At 34.5% G+C, this 24,446-nt stretch overlaps 4 protein-coding genes across 13 annotated transcripts; 2 read left to right on the top strand and 2 right to left on the bottom strand.

Annotated features, from left to right (window-relative positions):
- Positions 1-2,954: 2,954 nt before the first annotated feature.
- On the top strand, positions 2,955-9,615 carry LOC116031006 (protein MEMO1-like). 5 transcript variants are annotated; one of them, XM_031273462.1, is made up of 10 exons: positions 2,955-3,224; positions 4,704-4,779; positions 5,143-5,302; positions 6,984-7,068; positions 7,153-7,221; positions 7,509-7,621; positions 8,075-8,186; positions 8,256-8,399; positions 8,912-9,086; positions 9,321-9,615. In XM_031273462.1, the coding sequence occupies exons 3-10, from the start codon at positions 5,251-5,253 to the stop codon at positions 9,420-9,422; spliced, it is 852 nt and encodes a 283-aa protein (XP_031129322.1). In that variant the 5' UTR covers positions 2,955-3,224; positions 4,704-4,779; positions 5,143-5,250; the 3' UTR covers positions 9,423-9,615. The 5 variants fall into 5 exon arrangements, with proteins under 5 accessions (XP_031129322.1, XP_031129311.1, XP_031129316.1 ...); XM_031273451.1 differs by having other exon boundaries at positions 2,955-3,253; XM_031273456.1 differs by having other exon boundaries at positions 2,955-3,253; positions 4,668-4,779.
- Positions 9,616-10,435: 820 nt separating this feature from the next.
- LOC116010449 (topless-related protein 1-like) lies at positions 10,436-12,048 on the bottom strand. The gene is made up of 5 exons (XM_031249870.1): positions 12,038-12,048; positions 11,709-11,796; positions 11,333-11,521; positions 11,073-11,239; positions 10,436-10,744 (listed from the first exon to the last, which is right to left on the bottom strand). The coding sequence occupies exons 1-5, from the start codon at positions 12,046-12,048 to the stop codon at positions 10,591-10,593; spliced, it is 609 nt and encodes a 202-aa protein (XP_031105730.1). The 3' UTR covers positions 10,436-10,590.
- On the top strand, positions 11,779-15,674 carry LOC116013763 (protein MEMO1-like). 2 transcript variants are annotated; one of them, XM_031253688.1, is made up of 9 exons: positions 11,779-11,788; positions 12,152-12,311; positions 13,127-13,211; positions 13,296-13,364; positions 13,610-13,722; positions 14,134-14,245; positions 14,315-14,458; positions 14,971-15,145; positions 15,380-15,674. In XM_031253688.1, the coding sequence occupies exons 2-9, from the start codon at positions 12,260-12,262 to the stop codon at positions 15,479-15,481; spliced, it is 852 nt and encodes a 283-aa protein (XP_031109548.1). In that variant the 5' UTR covers positions 11,779-11,788; positions 12,152-12,259; the 3' UTR covers positions 15,482-15,674. The 2 variants fall into 2 exon arrangements, with proteins under 2 accessions (XP_031109548.1, XP_031109556.1); XM_031253696.1 differs by lacking the exon at positions 11,779-11,788 and having other exon boundaries at positions 11,938-12,311.
- Positions 15,675-16,494: 820 nt separating this feature from the next.
- LOC116031717 (protein TOPLESS-like) lies at positions 16,495-23,968 on the bottom strand. Of its 5 annotated transcripts, none has more exons than XM_031274016.1 (25): positions 23,855-23,968; positions 23,051-23,165; positions 22,782-22,961; positions 22,577-22,690; positions 22,326-22,484; positions 22,108-22,222; positions 21,917-22,025; positions 21,755-21,825; positions 21,499-21,628; positions 21,305-21,414; positions 21,137-21,206; positions 20,980-21,056; positions 20,819-20,914; positions 20,610-20,705; positions 20,403-20,530; positions 20,095-20,329; positions 19,803-19,946; positions 19,452-19,622; positions 18,963-19,073; positions 18,602-18,781; positions 18,394-18,522; positions 17,768-17,863; positions 17,392-17,580; positions 17,132-17,298; positions 16,495-16,803 (listed from the first exon to the last, which is right to left on the bottom strand). In XM_031274016.1, exons 2-25 carry the CDS (start codon positions 23,125-23,127, stop codon positions 16,650-16,652), a joined length of 3,108 nt encoding a protein of 1,035 aa, XP_031129876.1. In that variant the 5' UTR covers positions 23,128-23,165; positions 23,855-23,968; the 3' UTR covers positions 16,495-16,649. The 5 variants fall into 5 exon arrangements, with proteins under 5 accessions (XP_031129876.1, XP_031129884.1, XP_031129861.1 ...); XM_031274024.1 differs by having other exon boundaries at positions 23,884-23,948; XM_031274001.1 differs by lacking the exon at positions 23,855-23,968 and adding an exon at positions 23,255-23,845.
- Positions 23,969-24,446: the final 478 nt, after the last annotated feature.

Genomic DNA, 24,446 nt, shown 5'->3' with positions numbered 1-24,446 from the left:
TTTTTTTCTTTCTTCAGAGAACTTGTATCCATTTACAAATCCTAAAGAGTTTGTGGTTAAGTTCAAGAAACATTGAAGGCTCCCGGAGGAGTGGATAGCAATATGCTAAATTGCTAATTGGTAAATTCTTCTTTAAATCTTATTCTATACTAGATGTGTTTTTATTTCTTTTTGTTATACTAAATTTCTAATAGTATACATTCATGAATGCCAATTTTAAATCTTTTGTCAAGAAACATTTTATCAGACCAAAATAATATTAAATATACATGCATCCTTACTAATACTTTAAATATTTAGTTGCTACAAAATATATAAATTTTAGTTTCGCAATATAGGATATAAAAGGTCATTTATTGTAAATCTTTTGTTTGGTTTTTTGCAGATTTGATTGGCCGTGTTGTTTTCATTAATGAGCAAAAAGTTGTCCAAGTTAATTCAAATCCTCAAAGGTTGATTGATTTTGTCATTGAAGACTCTCGGTATGTGTTTGTTTGGATGTCTTTTTGATTTGTTTAAGTATAAATTTAGGCATCATCATGCTCATTGTTGTTTTCACTACTCAGGGGTAGTCGGCTCACTGTTACTCTATGGGAGGAGCACGTGGATTCTGTCTTGCCTTACTATAATGTTGATTTGGCAGAACCACTGATTGTCCTTCAAATTCCAGCATAAACAATTCTCATTGATATTTGCATATGCCATGACTATAAACAAAAGCTAAGGCCAAACACTAACTCACGTTTGGTTATTGCTAAAAAAATCGGTCTTTAGTCAGGGTCAATTGTATGTGGCTTTCTCCCGAGTCAGTCATCCTTTGTGAAATTCCGCCCAGACAATATTAAAGAGAAAATGAAAAAGAAAACTGATTTTACTAATTGATTGAAAATATAAAAAAATCATAATGGAAAAGGAAAATTAGGCAAATTGAAAAAGGGAATGGATATACTAATTGACTGAAAATTATTTAAAAACTTAAAAAAAATTAATTAAACATGACTGTTAGATTTTTTATAATTGTTACAATTAATTCATTCAAATATGAAGGAGGAAGAAAAACTAAATGCGATAGGGTGAAAATTAATATACTTAAGGTATAAAAGTATAATTGCACATATATTAGTGTAATTGATTAATAATAGTTGCCTAATAATTATTATGATAATAACACTGGTCGTTGAATTTATTTTTATAATAATTATAATTAAATTATTTCTCATTTTTCTCATATTTATTTTAGTAATAATATAATTACATAAGTCATATTACATATCGATCTTTTTAAGATAATTGTAGACAAACAAGTCATATATATTTCAATTAATTGAGTTATACTTTTGCACTAATCTTATAATCAAATAAATGTACACGTTCAATATTAGAATTTTTTAAATAATTTTCTTTATTTTTATTATCTAAATATATAATAAAAAATTTATTTGTGCATCGTACCGGTAATTGAACAATTATTTGCTCTAATTCAAGCAAGGAAAATACCAGACAACATAATTGATCCAACCAATTTCATCAATTGCGCTATACAATATTCGATGTTATAATTTATATAATTGTATATCGATCCAAATATTCTTAAAATATTATAACAAATCCATTCCGTACAACGCACCGGCGAAATACTAGTTAGTAATAATAATAATAATAATAATAATAATAATAATAATAATAATAATATCATCATTTTGAGCCTAAGCCAGGTCAATAAACCATTTACCAAACACTCAAAAATAGCTTTTTTGACTGGTCAATCAGCTATTCTTGGTCAAATAAGCTATTTTTTGACTGATAAGCCAATAACCAAACACCCCATAATATTTAATATACAAATGTAATTCAAATAGTATTTTCCTTCACATATAACACGATGTGGTATTCTTCACTATGTTTCGCTTTATACTCTCCATCTCATATGTATGCTATGTTGTTAAAATCCAACGAGATTGATTCGAGTTATTTATATTTTAATTTTTTATAATATTTACTTTAATATTACTAAATAAAGTTTACATATTAAAAATTTAATAAAAACAACATATTAAATTTAAAAAAATGAAGAACATGATTTAATTTAAGCAGAATACTTAGCATAGATAAAATGTAACAGAGGGTTATTGGACTTGGTAGAGTAAAGTGTAAACTGCACAACTCAAGGAAGAAAGGAAAGAGGCACACGCTTCCTTTTTATATATTGGGCGTCTACACTCTACGCATCATCAGTAACAAAACAAAAATCCTTTCACAATTCATCAGTACTAGTATTTGCTCCCGTGCGATGCACGACATAAAATTTAAGTAATTTTATTATTGATAATGTTTTTAAAATAATAAAATTAAATATATTACTCATGAAAACTCATTCTGAAATGTATTAACTCTTTAGAAATACTAAATTGGTTGTTATATTGAATATCATTTCATACTATTAGCATATACGGAATATTATAAAGCATTGTGTTATTAGATACCAAATGCATGATATAGTTATGAACAAATAATATATCGTAACAGAGTCGATAATATTAAAAAAAGAAAGATATAGCATGAGATTTGAAAATTTTACATTTAATAATTATGTTGATATGATATAAATAATTATTAGCATATATGTTTAATTAAAATAATAATTATAATAAAAAAATTAATTAAAAAAATAATAAAAAAAAAAAAAAAAAATACAAACACAACACCATAACAACACTACAAATCTAAAATCACAAATTATAAAGTTTAAATAACACATTTAATTTTCAAAAAAAAATATCACATTTAATTATTTATGAATATATATTAAACACATATTATTACTAAATAATTATTATTATCATTTAAATGTAAATTAATAATCTATATCCTATTTTTTAAAACGACATTTTATGCAAAATAAATAAATAAATAAATAAAATTATACAAATATGACACACCCAGAACCAGAACAACCTAACCCTACCCATCTTCTCTGCCGCCCCCCACCGTCTCTCCCAGCCTCTCACTTCTATCATCGTCTCTCTGTCTCACAGCCTCGTCGGCGCCGCTTTTCCTCCATCGACGGCTCCGAATCTCTGACTCCGTGCTCTCATCGTCTCTATCTATCTAGCAGCCTGTCCGGAACCGATTCTCCTCCCTAGGCGCCTTCGGCTCTCTGCTTTCAGTGCTTTCGAGTTCGAAGGCGATCACTCAGCATACATGTGAGGCAATCCATCGAACAGGTGGTGTATTTGAACCGCTTTATTGTAATGTAAGTGTTTTTATTATTCCAAAATTCTTGTCCGAATTAGAATTAAGGTTTGAGTTTCACCTTTCAATTTTCGTTTCATCGCTCTTTTCTCCATTCATCAATCTATTCTTCTTCCAGTTTAACAATTTCTTTTCCAATGTCAGAAATTAATAGGTACATGCTTGTGATTCAAATACAATATCTTATATTTGAATCATCTGTGTGCATTTAACCTTACCAATAAATCAATCACGTTGTTGGGGATATCGAAAAGACATCAATGCCACTGAGTGATTGCTTTCTTTGTTAGAGTTTGGTAATAGTAATTAAGTGTGTAGACTATTTAATACAGAATATGAAATCTGTTCCTTCCCTTTTCGCAATTTGATTTTCTGCTCTGTTTTTTTAAGTAGAAAATTTTCTTCTTTAGCCTGCCTGAATATGAAATCGTAAACAATTTTTTAAATTAATATGGGAAATTAAGCTTATTCCTTTAATCAGAATAAGAATAAAAAAAAATATGTATACATCATTCATATCACAAAATTACATTAGGAAATAGAATTCACAACTGCTTGTACTGCATTATCAAATTTCGAGGCTGTTTGTACTGCATTATCAAATTTCGACTTGATTGCTTGCAACTGAACCATTTGTACTGCAACATGTTTTAATGCTGTGAATGCATCCCCAGTAATATAACCATAGATCACCTGCTTAACTGTGAAAAATTGATGTCCTGCTTAACTGTGAAAATTTGTATTCCATGTTGACATGTTTTTTTTTTCTTTTTAGAAAATATATGTACTGCTTTACTTTTATTATGAGCACATTCACCCAAACTCAAGAGACAAATGGAATATTACACTTTATATGAGCACATTATCATTTAGAATGTAACAATATGCACAAACCTACTTAAATTTAAGTTTTTCTTGCTATTGTAATCATAATATGCTAATTTCAGGTGTCAATGCCATGCTTGGTATGCTGTTGAAATTCTAAAAAGGTTTTCTACATTACATTTTGAGCATGTGTGTCCATACTATTGCTTGCCCCATTCATGTGGTTAGAATGGGATGGACCTGTTTATTCTTTTCCTTGGGTTAAGAAAGCTGTATTTATTATACCATAATAATTTGTTTGCTCCACCACTTTTTATTGGAATGGCTGTTTCTGCAAAATTTTATTTTATACAAACAGTTGATGCACAATATGTGTTTATGCATTCATTCACTATTCCATCAAAATTAGAGGAAGACTTACCTGCTATTATAGCTGAAAATGACACTCCATTGGACTGGCTGTGGAAACAAAATTTTATTTTATACAAACAGTTGGTGCACAATATGTGTTTATGCATTCATTCACTATTCCATAAAAATTAGAGGAAGACTTACCTGCTATTATAGCACATTGCATTCTTAAGTTGCAGTCTCGATGGGGCTTCTACTTTGTCCTTCTATTGCAGCCTCTAAGAGTTCACATTGCTCTCCAATATGACAAACAGACTACTCCGCCAGCAGGAACAAATTTGGTACTATTGGGTATGATACTGCCATCTTATTTATAGTGTTCAAGTGATGCATAGGTTGTGTAACTATTTATTTTGAATTTTAAATTCATCTCTATTAATTTAAATTAATGCTAGTTTTGGAAATTGTAAAATTCCTTTGTAATTCAATGCATATAGTTATTGAAACTTGCAATTATGCTTTGTTTCTTGTAGTAATGTGAACACAATAGATGCCTACCATTGAGCATTAAATGTAAAAATAATTCCAATTCAGATGTGCCATAGAGACATGATGTTTAATACAAATATTTCGTTTTCCAAAGATTTTTATTCGTATTTTGAACAGACTTATTTTAAATTCAGCCATTTAAATTAAATATCATAATTAATGTAGGCATCCCAATAGTTTGTTTCCAAAACGGTGGCGTATTAGGTAGGCGGGAATTGGAGCCAAAAAATTTTGGCCAAAAACATCTAGCTTTTTTATATATAGGATTCTATAATGGAGAAAATCAGGAGAGCATCGCATGCTGGTTCATGGTACACTGATAATCGTAAGTCCCATTTCTTGATTTTTATCATTTCTTTCAATTAATCGAACCCTTTTCTTTAAAGATTTGTTCTTGCTTGAATTTATACAGCTGATCGATTGTCTTGTTCATTTTCTTATGCTGCGAATTTTTTGGGGTTTTGAGTAGTACGATAAATTAAACTGAGCACAGTGTTCGGAAGAATTTTGTTCGGTTCCTTCTGTAAATAATTTTTTTTTTCAATTTCTTATTCCATTGGGATACTTTTCTTTTTTCTTCACCATTTTAATCTTTGGTAAAGTTTTCTTCTTTTTCAGATTCTTGGATTTGTATATTGTTTGACGATTTTGATTTGAGAGTAGAAGTTATGAGGTTCAGTTAAGTGAGGAGTGGGATTACTAAAATTTGTGTNTTGTGTAACTATTTATTTTGAATTTTAAATTCATCTCTATTAATTTAAATTAATGCTAGTTTTGGAAATTGTAAAATTCCTTTGTAATTCAATGCATATAGTTATTGAAACTTGCAATTATGCTTTGTTTCTTGTAGTAATGTGAACACAATAGATGCCTACCATTGAGCATTAAATGTAAAAATAATTCCAATTCAGATGTGCCATAGAGACATGATGTTTAATACAAATATTTCGTTTTCCAAAGATTTTTATTCGTATTTTGAACAGACTTATTTTAAATTCAGCCATTTAAATTAAATATCATAATTAATGTAGGCATCCCAATAGTTTGTTTCCAAAACGGTGGCGTATTAGGTAGGCGGGAATTGGAGCCAAAAAATTTTGGCCAAAAACATCTAGCTTTTTTATATATAGGATTCTATAATGGAGAAAATCAGGAGAGCATCGCATGCTGGTTCATGGTACACTGATAATCGTAAGTCCCATTTCTTGATTTTTATCATTTCTTTCAATTAATCGAACCCTTTTCTTTAAAGATTTGTTCTTGCTTGAATTTATACAGCTGATCGATTGTCTTGTTCATTTTCTTATGCTGCGAATTTTTTGGGGTTTTGAGTAGTACGATAAATTAAACTGAGCACAGTGTTCGGAAGAATTTTGTTCGGTTCCTTCTGTAAATAATTTTTTTTTTCAATTTCTTATTCCATTGGGATACTTTTCTTTTTTCTTCACCATTTTAATCTTTGGTAAAGTTTTCTTCTTTTTCAGATTCTTGGATTTGTATATTGTTTGACGATTTTGATTTGAGAGTAGAAGTTATGAGGTTCAGTTAAGTGAGGAGTGGGATTACTAAAATTTGTGTTGTCCTGTTTCCTTAATTTTTTGAAGTGGTTTGTACATTTGTAGAAGACCTGTTTGGGTAAAATGGGTGTGTTGCTAAGGTAGTTTAACTCTTAAACAAATGTGGTAGAATAGCACTATGGATTTATTATTAGTTAGTTTCTTGATTTTGCACCCTCCTTTGCCCACAAGAACAGATGAAATGCTGGTTGGGAGCTGAAGAATTCTACTTAATTTGATTAGAAAAGATGAACATTTGAGGTCGGGCTCTCTATGTATTTGTTTGTTTCAAATGATTGGACGTTCTTTTTCACTTTTCAAAATGATGCATTTACTAGAGAAGTGGCTATCCATCGTGCATTTGTATAGAAGTCATAATCAAAGTATCGAGCTCTTCAAGAATAGTAGCACCGCATTTTATCACTAATGCTTCATAACATCCATTTGCAGCCCAAAAGCTGGAAGAAGAGCTTGATGGGTGGTTGAGAGCAAGTGGTTTGGCTAAGTCTTCTGATGTACGAGGTGTGATTGCACCGTAAGTCATAATCCCGCTCTTTTCTTGTTGTTTGGCTAACTATGAGATGTTGATGTAATTGTTATGGTGGCCTCTGGCTACAAGTCATGCAGGCTATTCGTATTCAGGTCGTGCAGCAGCATTTGCATTTGGAAACATAGACCCAGCAAACATGTACACACCTTCTCTTCCTTGTATTAGTCTCCGTGTTTCTTTATTATATTGGTGATAAAACTATTAGTGAATTAGTTATGGTGCAATCATAAGTTCATAACAATTACATCAAAATCAAATAGTTAGGCACACTATGTGAACAGCCTGCATTATTCTCTAAGAATTAGTGAATCTCTACAAAAAAAAAAAGTTTATTTCTTTTATGAATTCCTCTCTTTTACCATGAATGCCCTTTGTATTTGTAGTTCTCGTGTGTTCCTTCTTGGCCCATCACACCACTATTATAGTTCTCGTGTGTTCCTTCTTGGCCCATCACACCACTATTACACTCCAAAATGTGCACTTTCAAGAGCCACAGTTTACAAGACTCCAATAGGAGACTTACCTATTGATATGGAAGGTACTCAAGAATCAATAGGAGACTTACCTATTGATATGGAAGGTACTCAAGAATAGATTTCTGCATGCATTTTCATATCTTTTTTTTTTTATTTGATAGGTATGCATTTGCTCTATCTTTAATCACAGCTGCAAAGAATGACGTTATCATAGAGTATATTGGTTGTATCTGTCTAGTTGTTTGAGTCGACTTAGCAAAACATGACTTCAGCGTTTGGTATTTAATTTTGGAGTTCCCTTTTATGTGGTTGATTCATACTATCATACATTTCCAAATAAAATTTTTCATTTGTTTTAATACATTTGTGAATCAACATCATAATCATGTTTTTATGAGAAAATCAAATTCAAGTGCCCCTCATCCCCACCCCCATTCAATCCTCTACTTTGTATTGTCCATGTCAAATTCTTCAAAAGTTATTATAAAAGGCTGATACAGAGCATGCTTCAACAGTCATTGAGGAGTTGAAAGCTACTGGGAAGTTTGAATCTATGGACCTTCATGTTGATGAGGCTGAGCACAGCATGGAAATGCACCTGCCTTATCTTGCTAAAGTTTTTCGCGGGTACGTTTTGGACACTGAACCTTCAAAGGTAATGTTCTTGGAGACTGAATTAGTGAATTGTTCTGGCAGGTATGAGGTGAAAGTTGTTCCTATTTTGGTTGGCGCTCTTAGTGCTGAAAATGAAGCCATGTATGGACAATTGCTGGCAAAATATGTCGATGATCCAAAAAACTTCTTTTCCGTATCTTCAGATTTTTGTCACTGGGGTTCACGGTACGCTCATTTGATATTGTTTTATCAGACTTTGATGTTTCTATATTTGATTTCTTATGTCATGCTGTTGCAGAATTTGGTTTATTTGTCATGAACTTTTAAGTGCATTAAGTATTCATAGTCTTATGACATATCTTGATTGCATCCAACCAAGTTTCTAAGAACTTAAATAAAAAATATGTTGGTTGTGTATGTTGAGCATAAACAATATATAAACATAAATGTGCAGTCCAACTATCAGCTTAGGCTTTTAGTTGAGATGAAACACATGCTTCAATTTAGTATCAGAGCTGGTCCACGTGTTGTTTGGAGCCCATCAGAGCAATCGGCCCGCACACCCATCAGAGCAATCGGCCCGCACACGTGAGGGGGAGGGGGCGTGTTGCGCATAAACAATATATAAACATAAATGTGCAGTCCAACTATTAGCTTAGGCTTTTAGTTGAGATGGAGCACATGCTTCAATTGTGTATTTGTATTTTAGATAATTGGGTTTTCGGTTTGTCTGCCAGGTTCCGTTACACATATTATGACAAAACACACGGAGCAATTTACAAATCAATCGAGGCGCTGGATAAAATGGGTATGGACATAATCGAAACGGGTGATCCAGATGCATTTAAACAGTATTTGTTGGAGACTGACAACACCATTTGCGGACGCCAACCAATTAGTGTTTTCCTCCATGTAAATATCTCAACTTTATGTATATTTATTTATTTATTTTTCGTGGTGGGGGTTGATAAAAATGCTAGAAAAAGAATAACAAGGGAAGAAAAAAAGAAAAGAAAATACAAGTTATTACGCTAAGGTTCAAGAATTTGGCCACAGCTTCGTAGTTGTTTCATGGTACAAGATGTGTTTCTTCATTGTTGTATTTCACAATTTGGTGATGAATAACTAAGATTTGAATTTTCCCAGATGTCAAAGAACTGCTCGGCAAAGATAAAGATTAGATTCGTTCGTTATGAGCAATCGAGTCAGTGCAAAAACATGAGAGACAGTAGTGTGAGCTATGCATGAGCAGCAGCCACCAAGGTTGATGGTTGAACATTATATGCTGCAACCTATGATATGAACTATGTCAACCTGACAATGTTATCTCTAACATATGTATCCTTGTTATGGATTCCTTGTCAATAAATGTTGACTCTTTGTACTAATGCTGACTGATGAATCCCCTTTGGTTTCCTTATTTTGATTGTGCTTTGTGCTATGCTCCTTACCCTCTTCACTGATGTTTGAATGCCTTTTGTTCATGCAAATAGTTTGTGCCTTACTACATACAGGATTGATGGTACGTCTATACATTTTATTTTTTTTTTGCAATGAGAAAAATTTGCAGCCACTATTTGAGTGGGCATTGGATAAATTTCAAACTAGTTGACTTGTTTAAACAAAGAAATTCCAAATCTCTTAACTTGCTTAAATCAAGAAAACTAATAAGATGCTCTTGCTGGTATTCAAACTTGTAACCTTGTGGTGATTAAACAGTTTGATTAACTTGGTTGGAGTTGCTTCATGCAGTATATGTATATATTTGCTCCAAAAGGTGAATTATTACTCCAAAAGCTCATCACACCTTGACCCGACAAAGCATTTGAGAAGATGTAAATGTCAGTGTGCATTCGGGATCTGACTACTTTGAACATAATAGTTACATTGTCAATATTGAGTTTCAAATTTTGGTCTCTTGTTCCAAATATTGCTTACTCAGGAGTTAAACTTGTGTAGACCATGTATGTCTATACTTTCAATTGGGGGGTGCTTTTTGGTTTATGATTTAGCCATTAAGATTGAATTGTTCAAAATCAAACTACATGAAAAGGGGTAAAACTTGTAACATTTCTTCCCAAAAGGTTGAATCTTCAACCCGACTTGGCAGAGCATCTCAATTGAACAGAGAGGTGAGGTTGTTCCCACACTGTCACTATTGAGATTCGATGTCTCAATCTCTGGTCTTTTTTTCAAAACCTCACCCATATGACCAACTGAGTTATTCATGCGAGAAAAAACAACTTTAAAAACCTTGATAGTATTGAAAGTAGAATGCAATCAAAACCTTTTTTTTTTTTTTTTCCAAATTGAAGTAAAACCTCGCAGACAAGTCAGGATCCCATTTTGAGGTTCTAAACGAATACCAAAACTTCATTTCTCAGTGTCTTCTTCCTATAATCCTATTAGTCTATTACTACAACTTTGCTGTTATTTCGGTGTTGTCATCAACCCATTCATCTTCAGACTTTTGAGGCTCAACCACCAGCACTCCGCCATCACTCAAACCCAGAGCGAACTGGTTCGGCTTTCCAGGATGTGCAGCAATCACCAAGGGGACCCCATTCCATCTACAACCAAACATCACAACATAATACATTTAACTGAACGAAGACTTCAAAAATTATATTACACACACATACACATGTGCCTGTGTAAAGGGTATATTTGATATTATAATACAAAAACTATTCTGGAGAGTTTGAAAATAGCTAATACCGACCAGGGGGTCTTTAGGAATGGCTATTCATCCTACAAAGGAAATAGCTAATTATTCCCAGGAATGTTACTCCATTCCCAACTTATTTCATGAACCAAACATACTAAGGGATACGCCGCAAGTCTGCAATGTGGTATGTACTACTCTATTTTCATTTACAGTAGTATCCAAATACCTACCTGATATCAGATGGGATGTAAGTGGATGGATCAATCTCAAATCTGGGACAGAGGTGAGAAGCATCGAGTATCAATACAATTCCATCTCTCATCACAGCATACACAAACTGATTGTTGCAAGAGAATGTTGCGTGGCATATCCGGGTGCAGAAGTTCCTCATCGTCCACTAAAAATTCGATTCGAGAGAACAAGCTAAGCTCGATATCGGAATGCACATACATTGTGTTTGATGGGGAATTGAAAGAGAGAAATACCATACCTGCTTCACACAGTGCAGTGTACAAGCTTCATAAATTGAAAGTTGCGTCTCGTGTACAGCCAGGAAGCGTTTCTGATCCTGATGGAATTGGATGATGGTCTCTGATAATTCTGTTGGTGACCAATCTGGAGAAATCTGCAGCACTGCACTTCTCTGTTTCTCCCACTTATTGCAATCCCAGACAACGATCTAGCAACACGAGAAGGAAAACTAGTAAGAAAGAAATCTTTTCCAGTCACTCTCAAATTGGATTATTTATCTCATTCTAACCATATATATGATTCTGAAACTCAGGTATGGAAACTTTTGTGCTTTTCTGTAACAATAGTGCCCAACTATTTCAACCAGATTAAGCGGTAGAGTTCATTTTGCTAACCTGAGCATCAATGCCAGACGAGATGAGCACATTCAGTGCATTAGAGAACGCGATGCAACTAATTCCTTTCGTACTATTGGGTATGATACTGCCATCTTATTTATAGTGTTCAAGTGATGCATAGGTTGTGTAACTATTTATTTTGAATTTTAAATTCATCTCTATTAATTTAAATTAATGCTAGTTTTGGAAATTGTAAAATTCCTTTGTAATTCAATGCATATAGTTATTGAAACTTGCAATTATGCTTTGTTTCTTGTAGTAATGTGAACACAATAGATGCCTACCATTGAGCATTAAATGTAAAAATAATTCCAATTCAGATGTGCCATAGAGACATGATGTTTAATACAAATATTTCGTTTTCCAAAGATTTTTATTCGTATTTTGAACAGACTTATTTTAAATTCAGCCATTTAAATTAAATATCATAATTAATGTAGGCATCCCAATAGTTTGTTTCCAAAACGGTGGCGTATTAGGTAGGCGGGAATTGGAGCCAAAAAATTTTGGCCAAAAACATCTAGCTTTTTTATATATAGGATTCTATAATGGAGAAAATCAGGAGAGCATCGCATGCTGGTTCATGGTACACTGATAATCGTAAGTCCCATTTCTTGATTTTTATCATTTCTTTCAATTAATCGAACCCTTTTCTTTAAAGATTTGTTCTTGCTTGAATTTATACAGCTGATCGATTGTCTTGTTCATTTTCTTATGCTGCGAATTTTTTGGGGTTTTGAGTAGTACGATAAATTAAACTGAGCACAGTGTTCGGAAGAATTTTGTTCGGTTCCTTCTGTAAATAATTTTTTTTTTCAATTTCTTATTCCATTGGGATACTTTTCTTTTTTCTTCACCATTTTAATCTTTGGTAAAGTTTTCTTCTTTTTCAGATTCTTGGATTTGTATATTGTTTGACGATTTTGATTTGAGAGTAGAAGTTATGAGGTTCAGTTAAGTGAGGAGTGGGATTACTAAAATTTGTGTTGTCCTGTTTCCTTAATTTTTTGAAGTGGTTTGTACATTTGTAGAAGACCTGTTTGGGTAAAATGGGTGTGTTGCTAAGGTAGTTTAACTCTTAAACAAATGTGGTAGAATAGCACTATGGATTTATTATTAGTTAGTTTCTTGATTTTGCACCCTCCTTTGCCCACAAGAACAGATGAAATGCTGGTTGGGAGCTGAAGAATTCTACTTAATTTGATTAGAAAAGATGAACATTTGAGGTCGGGCTCTCTATGTATTTGTTTGTTTCAAATGATTGGACGTTCTTTTTCACTTTTCAAAATGATGCATTTACTAGAGAAGTGGCTATCCATCGTGCATTTGTATAGAAGTCATAATCAAAGTATCGAGCTCTTCAAGAATAGTAGCACCGCATTTTATCACTAATGCTTCATAACATCCATTTGCAGCCCAAAAGCTGGAAGAAGAGCTTGATGGGTGGTTGAGAGCAAGTGGTTTGGCTAAGTCTTCTGATGTACGAGGTGTGATTGCACCGTAAGTCATAATCCCGCTCTTTTCTTGTTGTTTGGCTAACTATGAGATGTTGATGTAATTGTTATGGTGGCCTCTGGCTACAAGTCATGCAGGCTATTCGTATTCAGGTCGTGCAGCAGCATTTGCATTTGGAAACATAGACCCAGCAAACATGTACACACCTTCTCTTCCTTGTATTAGTCTCCGTGTTTCTTTATTATATTGGTGATAAAACTATTAGTGAATTAGTTATGGTGCAATCATAAGTTCATAACAATTACATCAAAATCAAATAGTTAGGCACACTATGTGAACAGCCTGCATTATTCTCTAAGAATTAGTGAATCTCTACAAAAAAAAAAAGTTTATTTCTTTTATGAATTCCTCTCTTTTACCATGAATGCCCTTTGTATTTGTAGTTCTCGTGTGTTCCTTCTTGGCCCATCACACCACTATTACACTCCAAAATGTGCACTTTCAAGAGCCACAGTTTACAAGACTCCAATAGGAGACTTACCTATTGATATGGAAGGTACTCAAGAATAGATTTCTGCATGCATTTTCATATCTTTTTTTTTTTATTTGATAGGTATGCATTTGCTCTATCTTTAATCACAGCTGCAAAGAATGACGTTATCATAGAGTATATTGGTTGTATCTGTCTAGTTGTTTGAGTCGACTTAGCAAAACATGACTTCAGCGTTTGGTATTTAATTTTGGAGTTCCCTTTTATGTGGTTGATTCATACTATCATACATTTCCAAATAAAATTTTTCATTTGTTTTAATACATTTGTGAATCAACATCATAATCATGTTTTTATGAGAAAATCAAATTCAAGTGCCCCTCATCCCCACCCCCATTCAATCCTCTACTTTGTATTGTCCATGTCAAATTCTTCAAAAGTTATTATAAAAGGCTGATACAGAGCATGCTTCAACAGTCATTGAGGAGTTGAAAGCTACTGGGAAGTTTGAATCTATGGACCTTCATGTTGATGAGGCTGAGCACAGCATGGAAATGCACCTGCCTTATCTTGCTAAAGTTTTTCGCGGGTACGTTTTGGACACTGAACCTTCAAAGGTAATGTTCTTGGAGACTGAATTAGTGAATTGTTCTGGCAGGTATGAGGTGAAAGTTGTTCCTATTTTGGTTGGCGCTCTTAGTGCTGAAAATGAAGCCATGTATGGACAATTGCTGGCAAAATATGTCGATGATCCAAAAAACTTCTTTTCCGTATCTTCAGATTTTTGTCACTGGGGTTCACGGTACGCTCATTTGATATTGTTTTATCAGACTTTGATGTTTCTATATTTGATTTCTTATGTCATGCTGTTGCAGAATTTGGTTTATTTGTCATGAACTTTTAAGTGCATTAAGTATTCATAGTCTTATGACATATCTTGATTGCATCCAACCAAGTTTCTAAGAACTTAAATAAAAAATATGTTGGTTGTGTATGTTGAGCATAAACAATATATAAACATAAATGTGCAGTCCAACTATCAGCTTAGGCTTTTAGTTGAGATGAAACACATGCTTCAATTTAGTATCAGAGCTGGTCCACGTGTTGTTTGGAGCCCATCAGAGCAATCGGCCCGCACACCCATCAGAGCAATCGGCCCGCACACGTGAGGGGGAGGGGGCGTGTTGCGCATAAACAATATATAAACATAAATGTGCAGTCCAACTATTAGCTTAGGCTTTTAGTTGAGATGGAGCACATGCTTCAATTGTGTATTTGTATTTTAGATAATTGGGTTTTCGGTTTGTCTGCCAGGTTCCGTTACACATATTATGACAAAACACACGGAGCAATTTACAAATCAATCGAGGCGCTGGATAAAATGGGTATGGACATAATCGAAACGGGTGATCCAGATGCATTTAAACAGTATTTGTTGGAGACTGACAACACCATTTGCGGACGCCAACCAATTAGTGTTTTCCTCCATGTAAATATCTCAACTTTATGTATATTTATTTATTTATTTTTCGTGGTGGGGGTTGATAAAAATGCTAGAAAAAGAATAACAAGGGAAGAAAAAAAGAAAAGAAAATACAAGTTATTACGCTAAGGTTCAAGAATTTGGCCACAGCTTCGTAGTTGTTTCATGGTACAAGATGTGTTTCTTCATTGTTGTATTTCACAATTTGGTGATGAATAACTAAGATTTGAATTTTCCCAGATGTCAAAGAACTGCTCGGCAAAGATAAAGATTAGATTCGTTCGTTATGAGCAATCGAGTCAGTGCAAAAACATGAGAGACAGTAGTGTGAGCTATGCATGAGCAGCAGCCACCAAGGTTGATGGTTGAACATTATATGCTGCAACCTATGATATGAACTATGTCAACCTGACAATGTTATCTCTAACATATGTATCCTTGTTATGGATTCCTTGTCAATAAATGTTGACTCTTTGTACTAATGCTGACTGATGAATCCCCTTTGGTTTCCTTATTTTGATTGTGCTTTGTGCTATGCTCCTTACCCTCTTCACTGATGTTTGAATGCCTTTTGTTCATGCAAATAGTTTGTGCCTTACTACATACAGGATTGATGGTACGTCTATACATTTTATTTTTTTTTTGCAATGAGAAAAATTTGCAGCCACTATTTGAGTGGGCATTGGATAAATTTCAAACTAGTTGACTTGTTTAAACAAAGAAATTCCAAATCTCTTAACTTGCTTAAATCAAGAAAACTAATAAGATGCTCTTGCTGGTATTCAAACTTGTAACCTTGTGGTGATTAAACAGTTTGATTAACTTGGTTGGAGTTGCTTCATGCAGTATATGTATATATTTGCTCCAAAAGGTGAATTATTACTCCAAAAGCTCATCACACCTTGACCCGACAAAGCATTTGAGAAGATGTAAATGTCAGTGTGCATTCGGGATCTGACTACTTTGAACATAATAGTTACATTGTCAATATTGAGTTTCAAATTTTGGTCTCTTGTTCCAAATATTGCTTACTCAGGAGTTAAACTTGTGTAGACCATGTATGTCTATACTTTCAATTGGGGGGTGCTTTTTGGTTTATGATTTAGCCATTAAGATTGAATTGTTCAAAATCAAACTACATGAAAAGGGGTAAAACTTGTAACATTTCTTCCCAAAAGGTTGAATCTTCAACCCGACTTGGCAGAGCATCTCAATTGAACAGAGAGGTGAGGTTGTTCCCACACTGTCACTATTGAGATTCGATGTCTCAATCTCTGGTCTTTTTTTCAAAACCTCACCCATATGACCAACTGAGTTATTCATGCGAGAAAAAACAACTTTAAAAACCTTGATAGTATTGAAAGTAGAATGCAATCAAAACCTTTTTTTTTTTTTTTTCCAAATTGAAGTAAAACCTCGCAGACAAGTCAGGATCCCATTTTGAGGTTCTAAACGAATACCAAAACTTCATTTCTCAGTGTCTTCTTCCTATAATCCTATTAGTCTATTACTACAACTTTGCTGTTATTTCGGTGTTGTCATCAACCCATTCATCTTCAGACTTTTGAGGCTCAACCACCAGCACTCCGCCATCACTCAAACCCAGAGCGAACTGGTTCGGCTTTCCAGGATGTGCAGCAATCACCAAGGGGACCCCATTCCATCTACAACCAAACATCACAACATAATACATTTAACTGAACGAAGACTTCAAAAATTATATTACACACACATACACATGTGCCTGTGTAAAGGGTATATTTGATATTATAATACAAAAACTATTCTGGAGAGTTTGAAAATAGCTAATACCGACCAGGGGGTCTTTAGGAATGGCTATTCATCCTACAAAGGAAATAGCTAATTATTCCCAGGAATGTTACTCCATTCCCAACTTATTTCATGAACCAAACATACTAAGGGATACGCCGCAAGTCTGCAATGTGGTATGTACTACTCTATTTTCATTTACAGTAGTATCCAAATACCTACCTGATATCAGATGGGATGTAAGTGGATGGATCAATCTCAAATCTGGGACAGAGGTGAGAAGCATCGAGTATCAATACAATTCCATCTCTCATCACAGCATACACAAACTGATTGTTGCAAGAGAATGTTGCGTGGCATATCCGGGTGCAGAAGTTCCTCATCGTCCACTAAAAATTCGATTCGAGAGAACAAGCTAAGCTCGATATCGGAATGCACATACATTGTGTTTGATGGGGAATTGAAAGAGAGAAATACCATACCTGCTTCACACAGTGCAGTGTACAAGCTTCATAAATTGAAAGTTGCGTCTCGTGTACAGCCAGGAAGCGTTTCTGATCCTGATGGAATTGGATGATGGTCTCTGATAATTCTGTTGGTGACCAATCTGGAGAAATCTGCAGCACTGCACTTCTCTGTTTCTCCCACTTATTGCAATCCCAGACAACGATCTAGCAACACGAGAAGGAAAACTAGTAAGAAAGAAATCTTTTCCAGTCACTCTCAAATTGGATTATTTATCTCATTCTAACCATATATATGATTCTGAAACTCAGGTATGGAAACTTTTGTGCTTTTCTGTAACAATAGTGCCCAACTATTTCAACCAGATTAAGCGGTAGAGTTCATTTTGCTAACCTGAGCATCAATGCCAGACGAGATGAGCACATTCAGTGCATTAGAGAACGCGATGCAACTAATTCCTTTCAAGTGTCCCTCTAACTTGCTTACGACCTGTAACAGAAACGCAACGATAAAGTCAGCTGCAGCCTGCAGGTTCTTTCTTGTAGTATAACCGCCAAGGTCTTTTGAATAAATTATCAGCTTAGCCTTTTAGTTGAGATGGAACACATGCTTCAATTAATATCAGTACTTTGACTACGCGTCACAGGTCTGTGGTTGACAGATGAAGAGGGTTTACCTATGGTGGCTGATAACAGTGAGAGAGGGAGAGAGAAGTTGGTGGAAGAAACTTCCTTTTGATTTTATTCAATTCCAACTTGCTAAGACAATCTAATACTCTCCCTATATATAGGAGTTAAAAGCTTTAAGACATAAGGAAACAATATTCTAAAATATACTTACCTAAAGTAAAATAGGCAACTACTAATAAACCTTTAAGACATAAGGAAACAATATTCTAAAATATACTTACCTAAAGTAAAATAGGCAACTACTAATAAACTAGGAAATAAGATAACTAAGTTATTGGTAGCAGAATCTGTATTGCATCAAATGCAAACCCAATAATACTCATAGTTTACCTCGTCCAAGCGGACATTGTAGATGATGATAGTCGAATCTTCCAATCCAACAGCAATTATGTTGTTATCAGACGGGTAGAACGCAATACATGTTGCTGCAGGTGCAGGAGGCATGAAACTCTTCATTTTCTGCAGTATATGACTAGAATTATAATAACATCGTCTTTTATATACTCCCCAGAAAAGAAAATTATGTAGAAAAGAACACCTTAAACGCAATCACATTGAACAAAGAAACCATTCCTCCAGATGCCGAGATGGCATAAGAATCATTCTTGGACAGAGCTAAGCATGGGGAAACCATATCAGAGTTACTGCTAGGCGGGGAACTGTTGACCATAAGCAATCCACTCCGGGGTTGCTTTTCAGGTACGCATTTTGTGGTTGCCTGCAGTAAAGAGATCTTGCTCATTCAACAGTCTGTGATATCAAAATTAAGAAGATAAAAATTCAACTACAAATATAATTGGGGAACTTAACATTATGTAAAACGAAAAAACCAAACAATTCCATTATCTGCATAGCAAAAACGAAAAAGACTAGTTCATTATGCAACTCCAATTGATTACCTGCCCACCCAGATTAATATCATTCTTCGACCATTTCCAAACTAGGTGAACACCATCTGCTGCCAGTGCCATAATGGCATTCCCCGAGCTTGTGTACGTCAACCTCCATATCTGAAATCAAGTGCAATCTCGTCAATCTTGTAGTCCTTTTCAAGTTTGTTGGGTGGAGGTCCATGAAGGGCCAAGTCCAGCACCAGGTGACAGGGGTATTGTTGGGCGGAGGCCTGAAGGGCCAAGTCTAGCACCCCGCCTCTCGAAAATGTGACAGTTTAAGGGAATAAGGTTATGCCTTTGCTATGGCTATAGCTTTTAAGCTTATCCTAACAAAGTTAATAAGCAAAATAGTGCGGTAAAATACAATATTATCAATTTTTGTTAATCTTGTAGTAAGGAGGATAGTCCATAATCTCAACAACCAGATTAAATAAGCTTGCTTTTATCTAACAGGCACTCTGATCTTCAATGTAATAAAATATGAAAGGATCATACCCTATCTGTTTTAACTTCAGAAGGAAGTCTCAAGGACTTGCATTGTGAAACTTCGACGACTTTAGAAATATTCAGAGCCCCTAATATGCTGCTAGGTTCAACATGAACTCCAGGTTCCACAACTACCGGGATATCAGTAATCTTTTCATGCGGTGATTCATTCAGCTTTGCCTGCCATTTCGATAGTGAGATACGTAATTTGTACCATACTACAGTGTATTTCAAGGATAAATAAAACCTCAAGTGAGGAGAGAACTAATTTTAGAAATTCATTAACCATTTTAGACAAGGAAAAGTCGAAATCTCCAGATGAAACAAGTGAAAGAATTAGAAGAAGTGGATTATGAGTACCTTTTGAGTAGATTCTGATAGATGCCCAGAAGAAGTTTGAAGCAAATTTCGTCCATACTCATTTACCAAGATCTTGATCTTGTTGTGATCTGCAGAAATGGCCAACATATTGCCTTTCTTGTTGAAGCGAATGCAGGGGCTTCCCTGGATATGAACATAAAAGGTCAATTCCAGCACCATGCCTCTCGAAAATGTGACTTTATAAGAAAATAAAGATGCGCCTTCGCTACAAGCTATATTTAACTTTTGGTGGTAAATGCTTGATCTATCAGAGCCAGAATTGAATACATACGGTTAAGTCTCCACCAGCATCGATCACTGTCAGAATTTGATCATTATCAGCATTCCAAACTTTGATTAAATGGTCATCTCCAGCAGCCAGTAATCCATTGCTGCTAATATCGAATTGCAAAATGCCCGAAAAGCATTTGGAAAGGCCACTGTACACCCTTGTAATATAGCCTTCGGTTTCATTCCACTCCACAATGTACGAGTCTCCATCTTTATTTGTTCCACACGAGAAGAGCCTACAAGCTTTTAAGCTCAGTTTGGCTTCACAGAATAAAGTAAACGAAACAGTTCAATAATTTTACCAATCACCTTTTTCCATCAGCACTGTATACCATTCTCATACACGAATGGCCAGGAGCATCATATTGAACCCTCGGCCCCATGTTATCAAACAACCAAGCTTTTATTTCGCCATTATTCGATGTTGAAAATAGAAACTGTGGCACAACGGTTAGAAGGATCACATGACCATAACATAAAAATCGAGCTGTGAAATTATGGAATCAGCTAATTTACATGAATCTTTTCCTTCTCACGAGGGCACAAGGAGTAGACAGCGGCTTGATGTCCTTCAAAAGTATATCGTCTAGCACCGGTTACAGCATCCCATACCTCGAATAAAGAATAGTCAAGTATATGTTGATTCAATTCTCGGCATCTTTATTTCAAACTTTAACCTTAGTTGATATCTACAGCAATTAAAAAACAAGAGAGAGTAAATTTACCTGAATTAACTTGTCATCGCCACATGTTATGACAAGAAGTTGATTATACGGCTTAGAGAACGCAAGATCATTTACACTGCCAGCATGAGCCTCGATCTGGGAAATAATAGTCAGCACTTGAAACAAAACAGAACCGTGATGAGGAAAAAAAAAATGACTACCTCTAGTTGCTTTCTGATGGAATTGCTACCGCCATGGTAAGAATATAGTTGTACAATGTTTCTCGAATATGCAGCTCCTATACATAGTAAATTCACGATTCAAATATGATTCTTGTATGTGTAACTTAATGAAAGTTCAGTCAGAGCAAAAACGTACCAAATAATGAACCATCTGAGCTCCACAGTACACGATTAACTGAGATATGCGGGTTTTTGTTTATATCTTCCTGAACGAGTATGGGTACTTCTTAGTTCTTACAATCACACCATATTCTAAAAGAAGAAAAAACTTTTAACAATTAATGCTCGGTTAAAATGGGTGTACCAGAAACGATGCTGAGACGGTCTCTGTCTTCCAAACTGTAAATTTTCTCCAAAATAGCTTCTTTACTGCACCGACATCCCACAATTCCACGTCTCCAACACTGTTCCCAACTGAACAATTAGATTGCTATTAGTGACGAGTTTTTCAGGATCGAGAACTTTGCACCAAAGAAATCAGATTTACATATAAGAAACCTAGTAGGAGAATCTGTTGAATAGGGTGAAAGTCCATGCTCGTTGGAGAGGATCCCAGATTTAAAAAGCGTTCTACATCCTTGGGAAAGTTATCAGACAGACACTGACTAGGAGGACAAGGTGAAACCTTCTGTTTAAGTGCAAGAACACATAATTAATTGGGTGATAAATAACTTAAATGTGAAATCGATGATGAAAAAATTCGGTTAAGATAATGAAATTGGAATATAAGTAATATAGTTATGCATAGTATTACCTCATTGAATGCCTCAGTAGAGGTTATAGTGATGACACTTCCCGAATCATTGACATCCTCGAACGTTGAACCTAAGAATTGGCAGTTGACATGGAAACCGTCAATTGAACCGTAGAACATCAGGGTATCTATGAAAAGCACTAGACCGAACTTTAACCATACCAAATCTTGTAAGAGTTTCATCTCTAACCACTTGATCTGAAGTTGTGCGGTCACTTATAATGGCAGCACAAGGGAAAGGCGGGGTTGAAATTGAAATCGTTTTTCGCGGCTGGAGAAAAGAATATGCAACATCAAAGATGTGTCTAAACGACGGGGCATGAAGAAAATTACAAAACAACAATCACTTTTACCATTTGAAACTCCTTGCTTGACTGATCAGGCTCGGGACACTTATGATCTGTGAATAAGGTTTTGATCTGTGGCTCCTGTTGAGGATTTGCACAATGAATATGCTGCCAATTCAAGCTGTAATTTTGACAATGGAAATAGAAAAACAGACAGTAACTCGATATTATGCATACTTTACAGTTGAAGACGAGAACCAACTGAAAAACATACACTAAACTACCTCTGATTGACAAGCCGCCTTAATCTTGATTTACCGAGTTGAGGAAAGTTTAGCCTTCCATGGAACTGGGGATTCGCTTCAATAATGGCTTTCAGTTCAATCACCAAACATTTTCTAGCAGACATAGTATCCCCATACGAGGATAGCGACGAATGGTCTCTGCTTACATAGATTTCTTCACATCAGACAAACACGATTGATTTCGATCAAAACCCTAAAAATGCTTACAAATACTTCATGCTTATCTTAACCTGAAGTCATCAAGGGTTAAAAGCAATGCCATCTCTCTGTATAGCTCTTCATTTGTAGCAGCAAACACTTTAAGATCCTTCAAAAGGATATCTAATGCTAACCTGCGATCATCTCTATAATCCAATTGAAATTTTTTTTTAGCAATTCTTTTAACCGAATTTACTGTCTACTATATGAAAGCACAAACCTACAAGCATAGCATACCTGTCCAGCGCCTCGAGGAACTTTTGCTTCCTAATCTCAAAATAGATTTTGATTGAATATTTGTTGTCTTCAACCCCGGTAAAACTAGAAAGGTATTTCTCAGCTTCTTCCCAGAATCCCCCGAGAATTATGTCCTCAAAATGTTTCATATCAAAGAAAATTCCAGTTTCCTGCTCCAACCTAACCAAGAATTGTAAGGCAAAATCGGAGTTGACTCGATTGAATTACGAAATTTGAAATAAAAATGGCAAAATTATATTGAATCTCACATATGAGCAGTTTTCAGCAAGTTCTCCTCATTGCAAAACTGTAATATGAGGACGATAAGATCTTTACTAAGTGACATTATTGTAAATAGGCTAAAGGATCCTCTCCTGCTCTCACCTTCATAGAACAAAAACAGTAAAATGGGTTGAAAAACCTCGGGTTATGTTATACAAAGTAAAAAGATCAACAATTTCACACATGGAAACCTTTAAACAGCAGATTCGATAGGACTAATAGAGGAAGAAACCGAATAAAACCGATCTGAGCAAGCATAACAAGGCATCATCGTACACTCAAAAACAAGAATACTATGAAGTAGAACAAACACTTTTTTCTATGAAAACAAAATGAGGAAAAAGAACAACACATTCAAAGCAAGGGCATAGTATACGAAATATGAAATATTAAAAATTAAAAAAGAAAAGCAACAAAAAATGATGATCAGACAGCTTAAAAGGGAAAAAAAAAAAGTAAAGGAACATTCAAGATTCCTCCATGTCAGCTGTCAATATATGCTAATATGTATACTTAAACAATTACACATTTCCTGTATATATATATGTACTGAAACATATGGACAGACACCATTAACAGAGAATATATGAGATGAATGTAATTACAATTTACATAACAACCTTTCATTTGATAACAAATGCAAACAACCTAAAATCCTAAATCATCAAACCCAATACAGCAGAGCCAAACTTCAAACCAAAAAAAAAAAAAAAAGGGATCTTTGATCCTCAGTAATCAATCATATATAGGAAATGAGAAAGTCACAGTAAAAAAAATGAAGAAAACCCTACTGAAAAAAACAAAGAGTCTTGATCAATACTTGAGATATTGACCCTTTTTATTTTCTTGGATCGAATCCAAGGTAAACAGTGGGAAAATGATGGAAAAAGTGAAGAGAAACAACTAGCAGAAAGGGGAACTTTGGAAAAAGCTTACTTTAGAATTAGAATAGAGTTTATTATTAAATTAAATTAAATTTAATTTAATTTAATAAAGAGAGAGTGACCACAAAGCCTAGCTTAGCTAGATTTTAAGAACTGAAAAGCAACCTCTCTCTAATCTGCCTACCTATCTATGTGTAGCCAAAATGCAAGTGAAGTACAGTACCTCTCTATTATTTTAGAAGAGTAAAGTGTTGTATGAATAAGCTCCTTGACTTATATCACAAGTTTGTGTGAAGAAATTGATAAGAACATGTACTTATCAGACACACCAGAAGTCCTGAATGCATGGCATTGGCAGAATACCAGTGTTTCAAATTTTGGAACCTATTTTTGGATTTCGATATTGCAAATTCGGCCTACTTGAACCCTTTACAAAAAATAAAATAAAATAAATTTCTTTTAAAAAATGAAATTTTATAATCTAATTTTTAATGATTTT

The sequence above is a fragment of the Ipomoea triloba genome, chromosome 1 (genome assembly GCF_003576645.1).
Source record: "Ipomoea triloba cultivar NCNSP0323 chromosome 1, ASM357664v1".
Classification (NCBI taxonomy): Eukaryota; Viridiplantae; Streptophyta; class Magnoliopsida; order Solanales; family Convolvulaceae; genus Ipomoea; species Ipomoea triloba.
The sequence above is the reverse complement of the archived record's forward strand: the minus strand, read 5'-3'. Positions and strand labels throughout refer to the sequence as shown.

Coding starts and splice junctions, on each gene's coding strand:
- LOC116031006 (XM_031273462.1), top strand. CDS start 5,251: ATGGAGAAAATCAGGAGAGCATCGCATGCTGGTTCATGGTACACTGAT. Junction 7,069..7,152: donor GTACGAGGTGTGATTGCACC/GTAAGTCATAAT, acceptor TCTGGCTACAAG/TCATGCAGGCTATTCGTATT. Junction 9,087..9,320: donor CAATTAGTGTTTTCCTCCAT/GTAAATATCTCA, acceptor GAATTTTCCCAG/ATGTCAAAGAACTGCTCGGC.
- LOC116010449 (XM_031249870.1), bottom strand. Junction 11,522..11,708: donor CGTCTGGCATTGATGCTCAG/GTTAGCAAAATG, acceptor TCGTGTTGCTAG/ATCGTTGTCTGGGATTGCAA. Junction 11,240..11,332: donor CACTGCACTGTGTGAAGCAG/GTATGGTATTTC, acceptor TCGAATTTTTAG/TGGACGATGAGGAACTTCTG.
- LOC116013763 (XM_031253688.1), top strand. CDS start 12,260: ATGGAGAAAATCAGGAGAGCATCGCATGCTGGTTCATGGTACACTGAT. Junction 12,312..13,126: donor TTCATGGTACACTGATAATC/GTAAGTCCCATT, acceptor ATCCATTTGCAG/CCCAAAAGCTGGAAGAAGAG. Junction 13,365..13,609: donor AACATAGACCCAGCAAACAT/GTACACACCTTC, acceptor TTGTATTTGTAG/TTCTCGTGTGTTCCTTCTTG.
- LOC116031717 (XM_031274001.1), bottom strand. CDS start 23,321: ATGCTTGCTCAGATCGGTTTTATTCGGTTTCTTCCTCTATTAGTCCTA. Junction 23,166..23,254: donor ATCGAATCTGCTGTTTAAAG/GTTTCCATGTGT, acceptor TGTTCTATGAAG/GTGAGAGCAGGAGAGGATCC. Junction 22,026..22,107: donor CAAGCAAGGAGTTTCAAATG/GTAAAAGTGATT, acceptor TCTTTTCTCCAG/CCGCGAAAAACGATTTCAAT.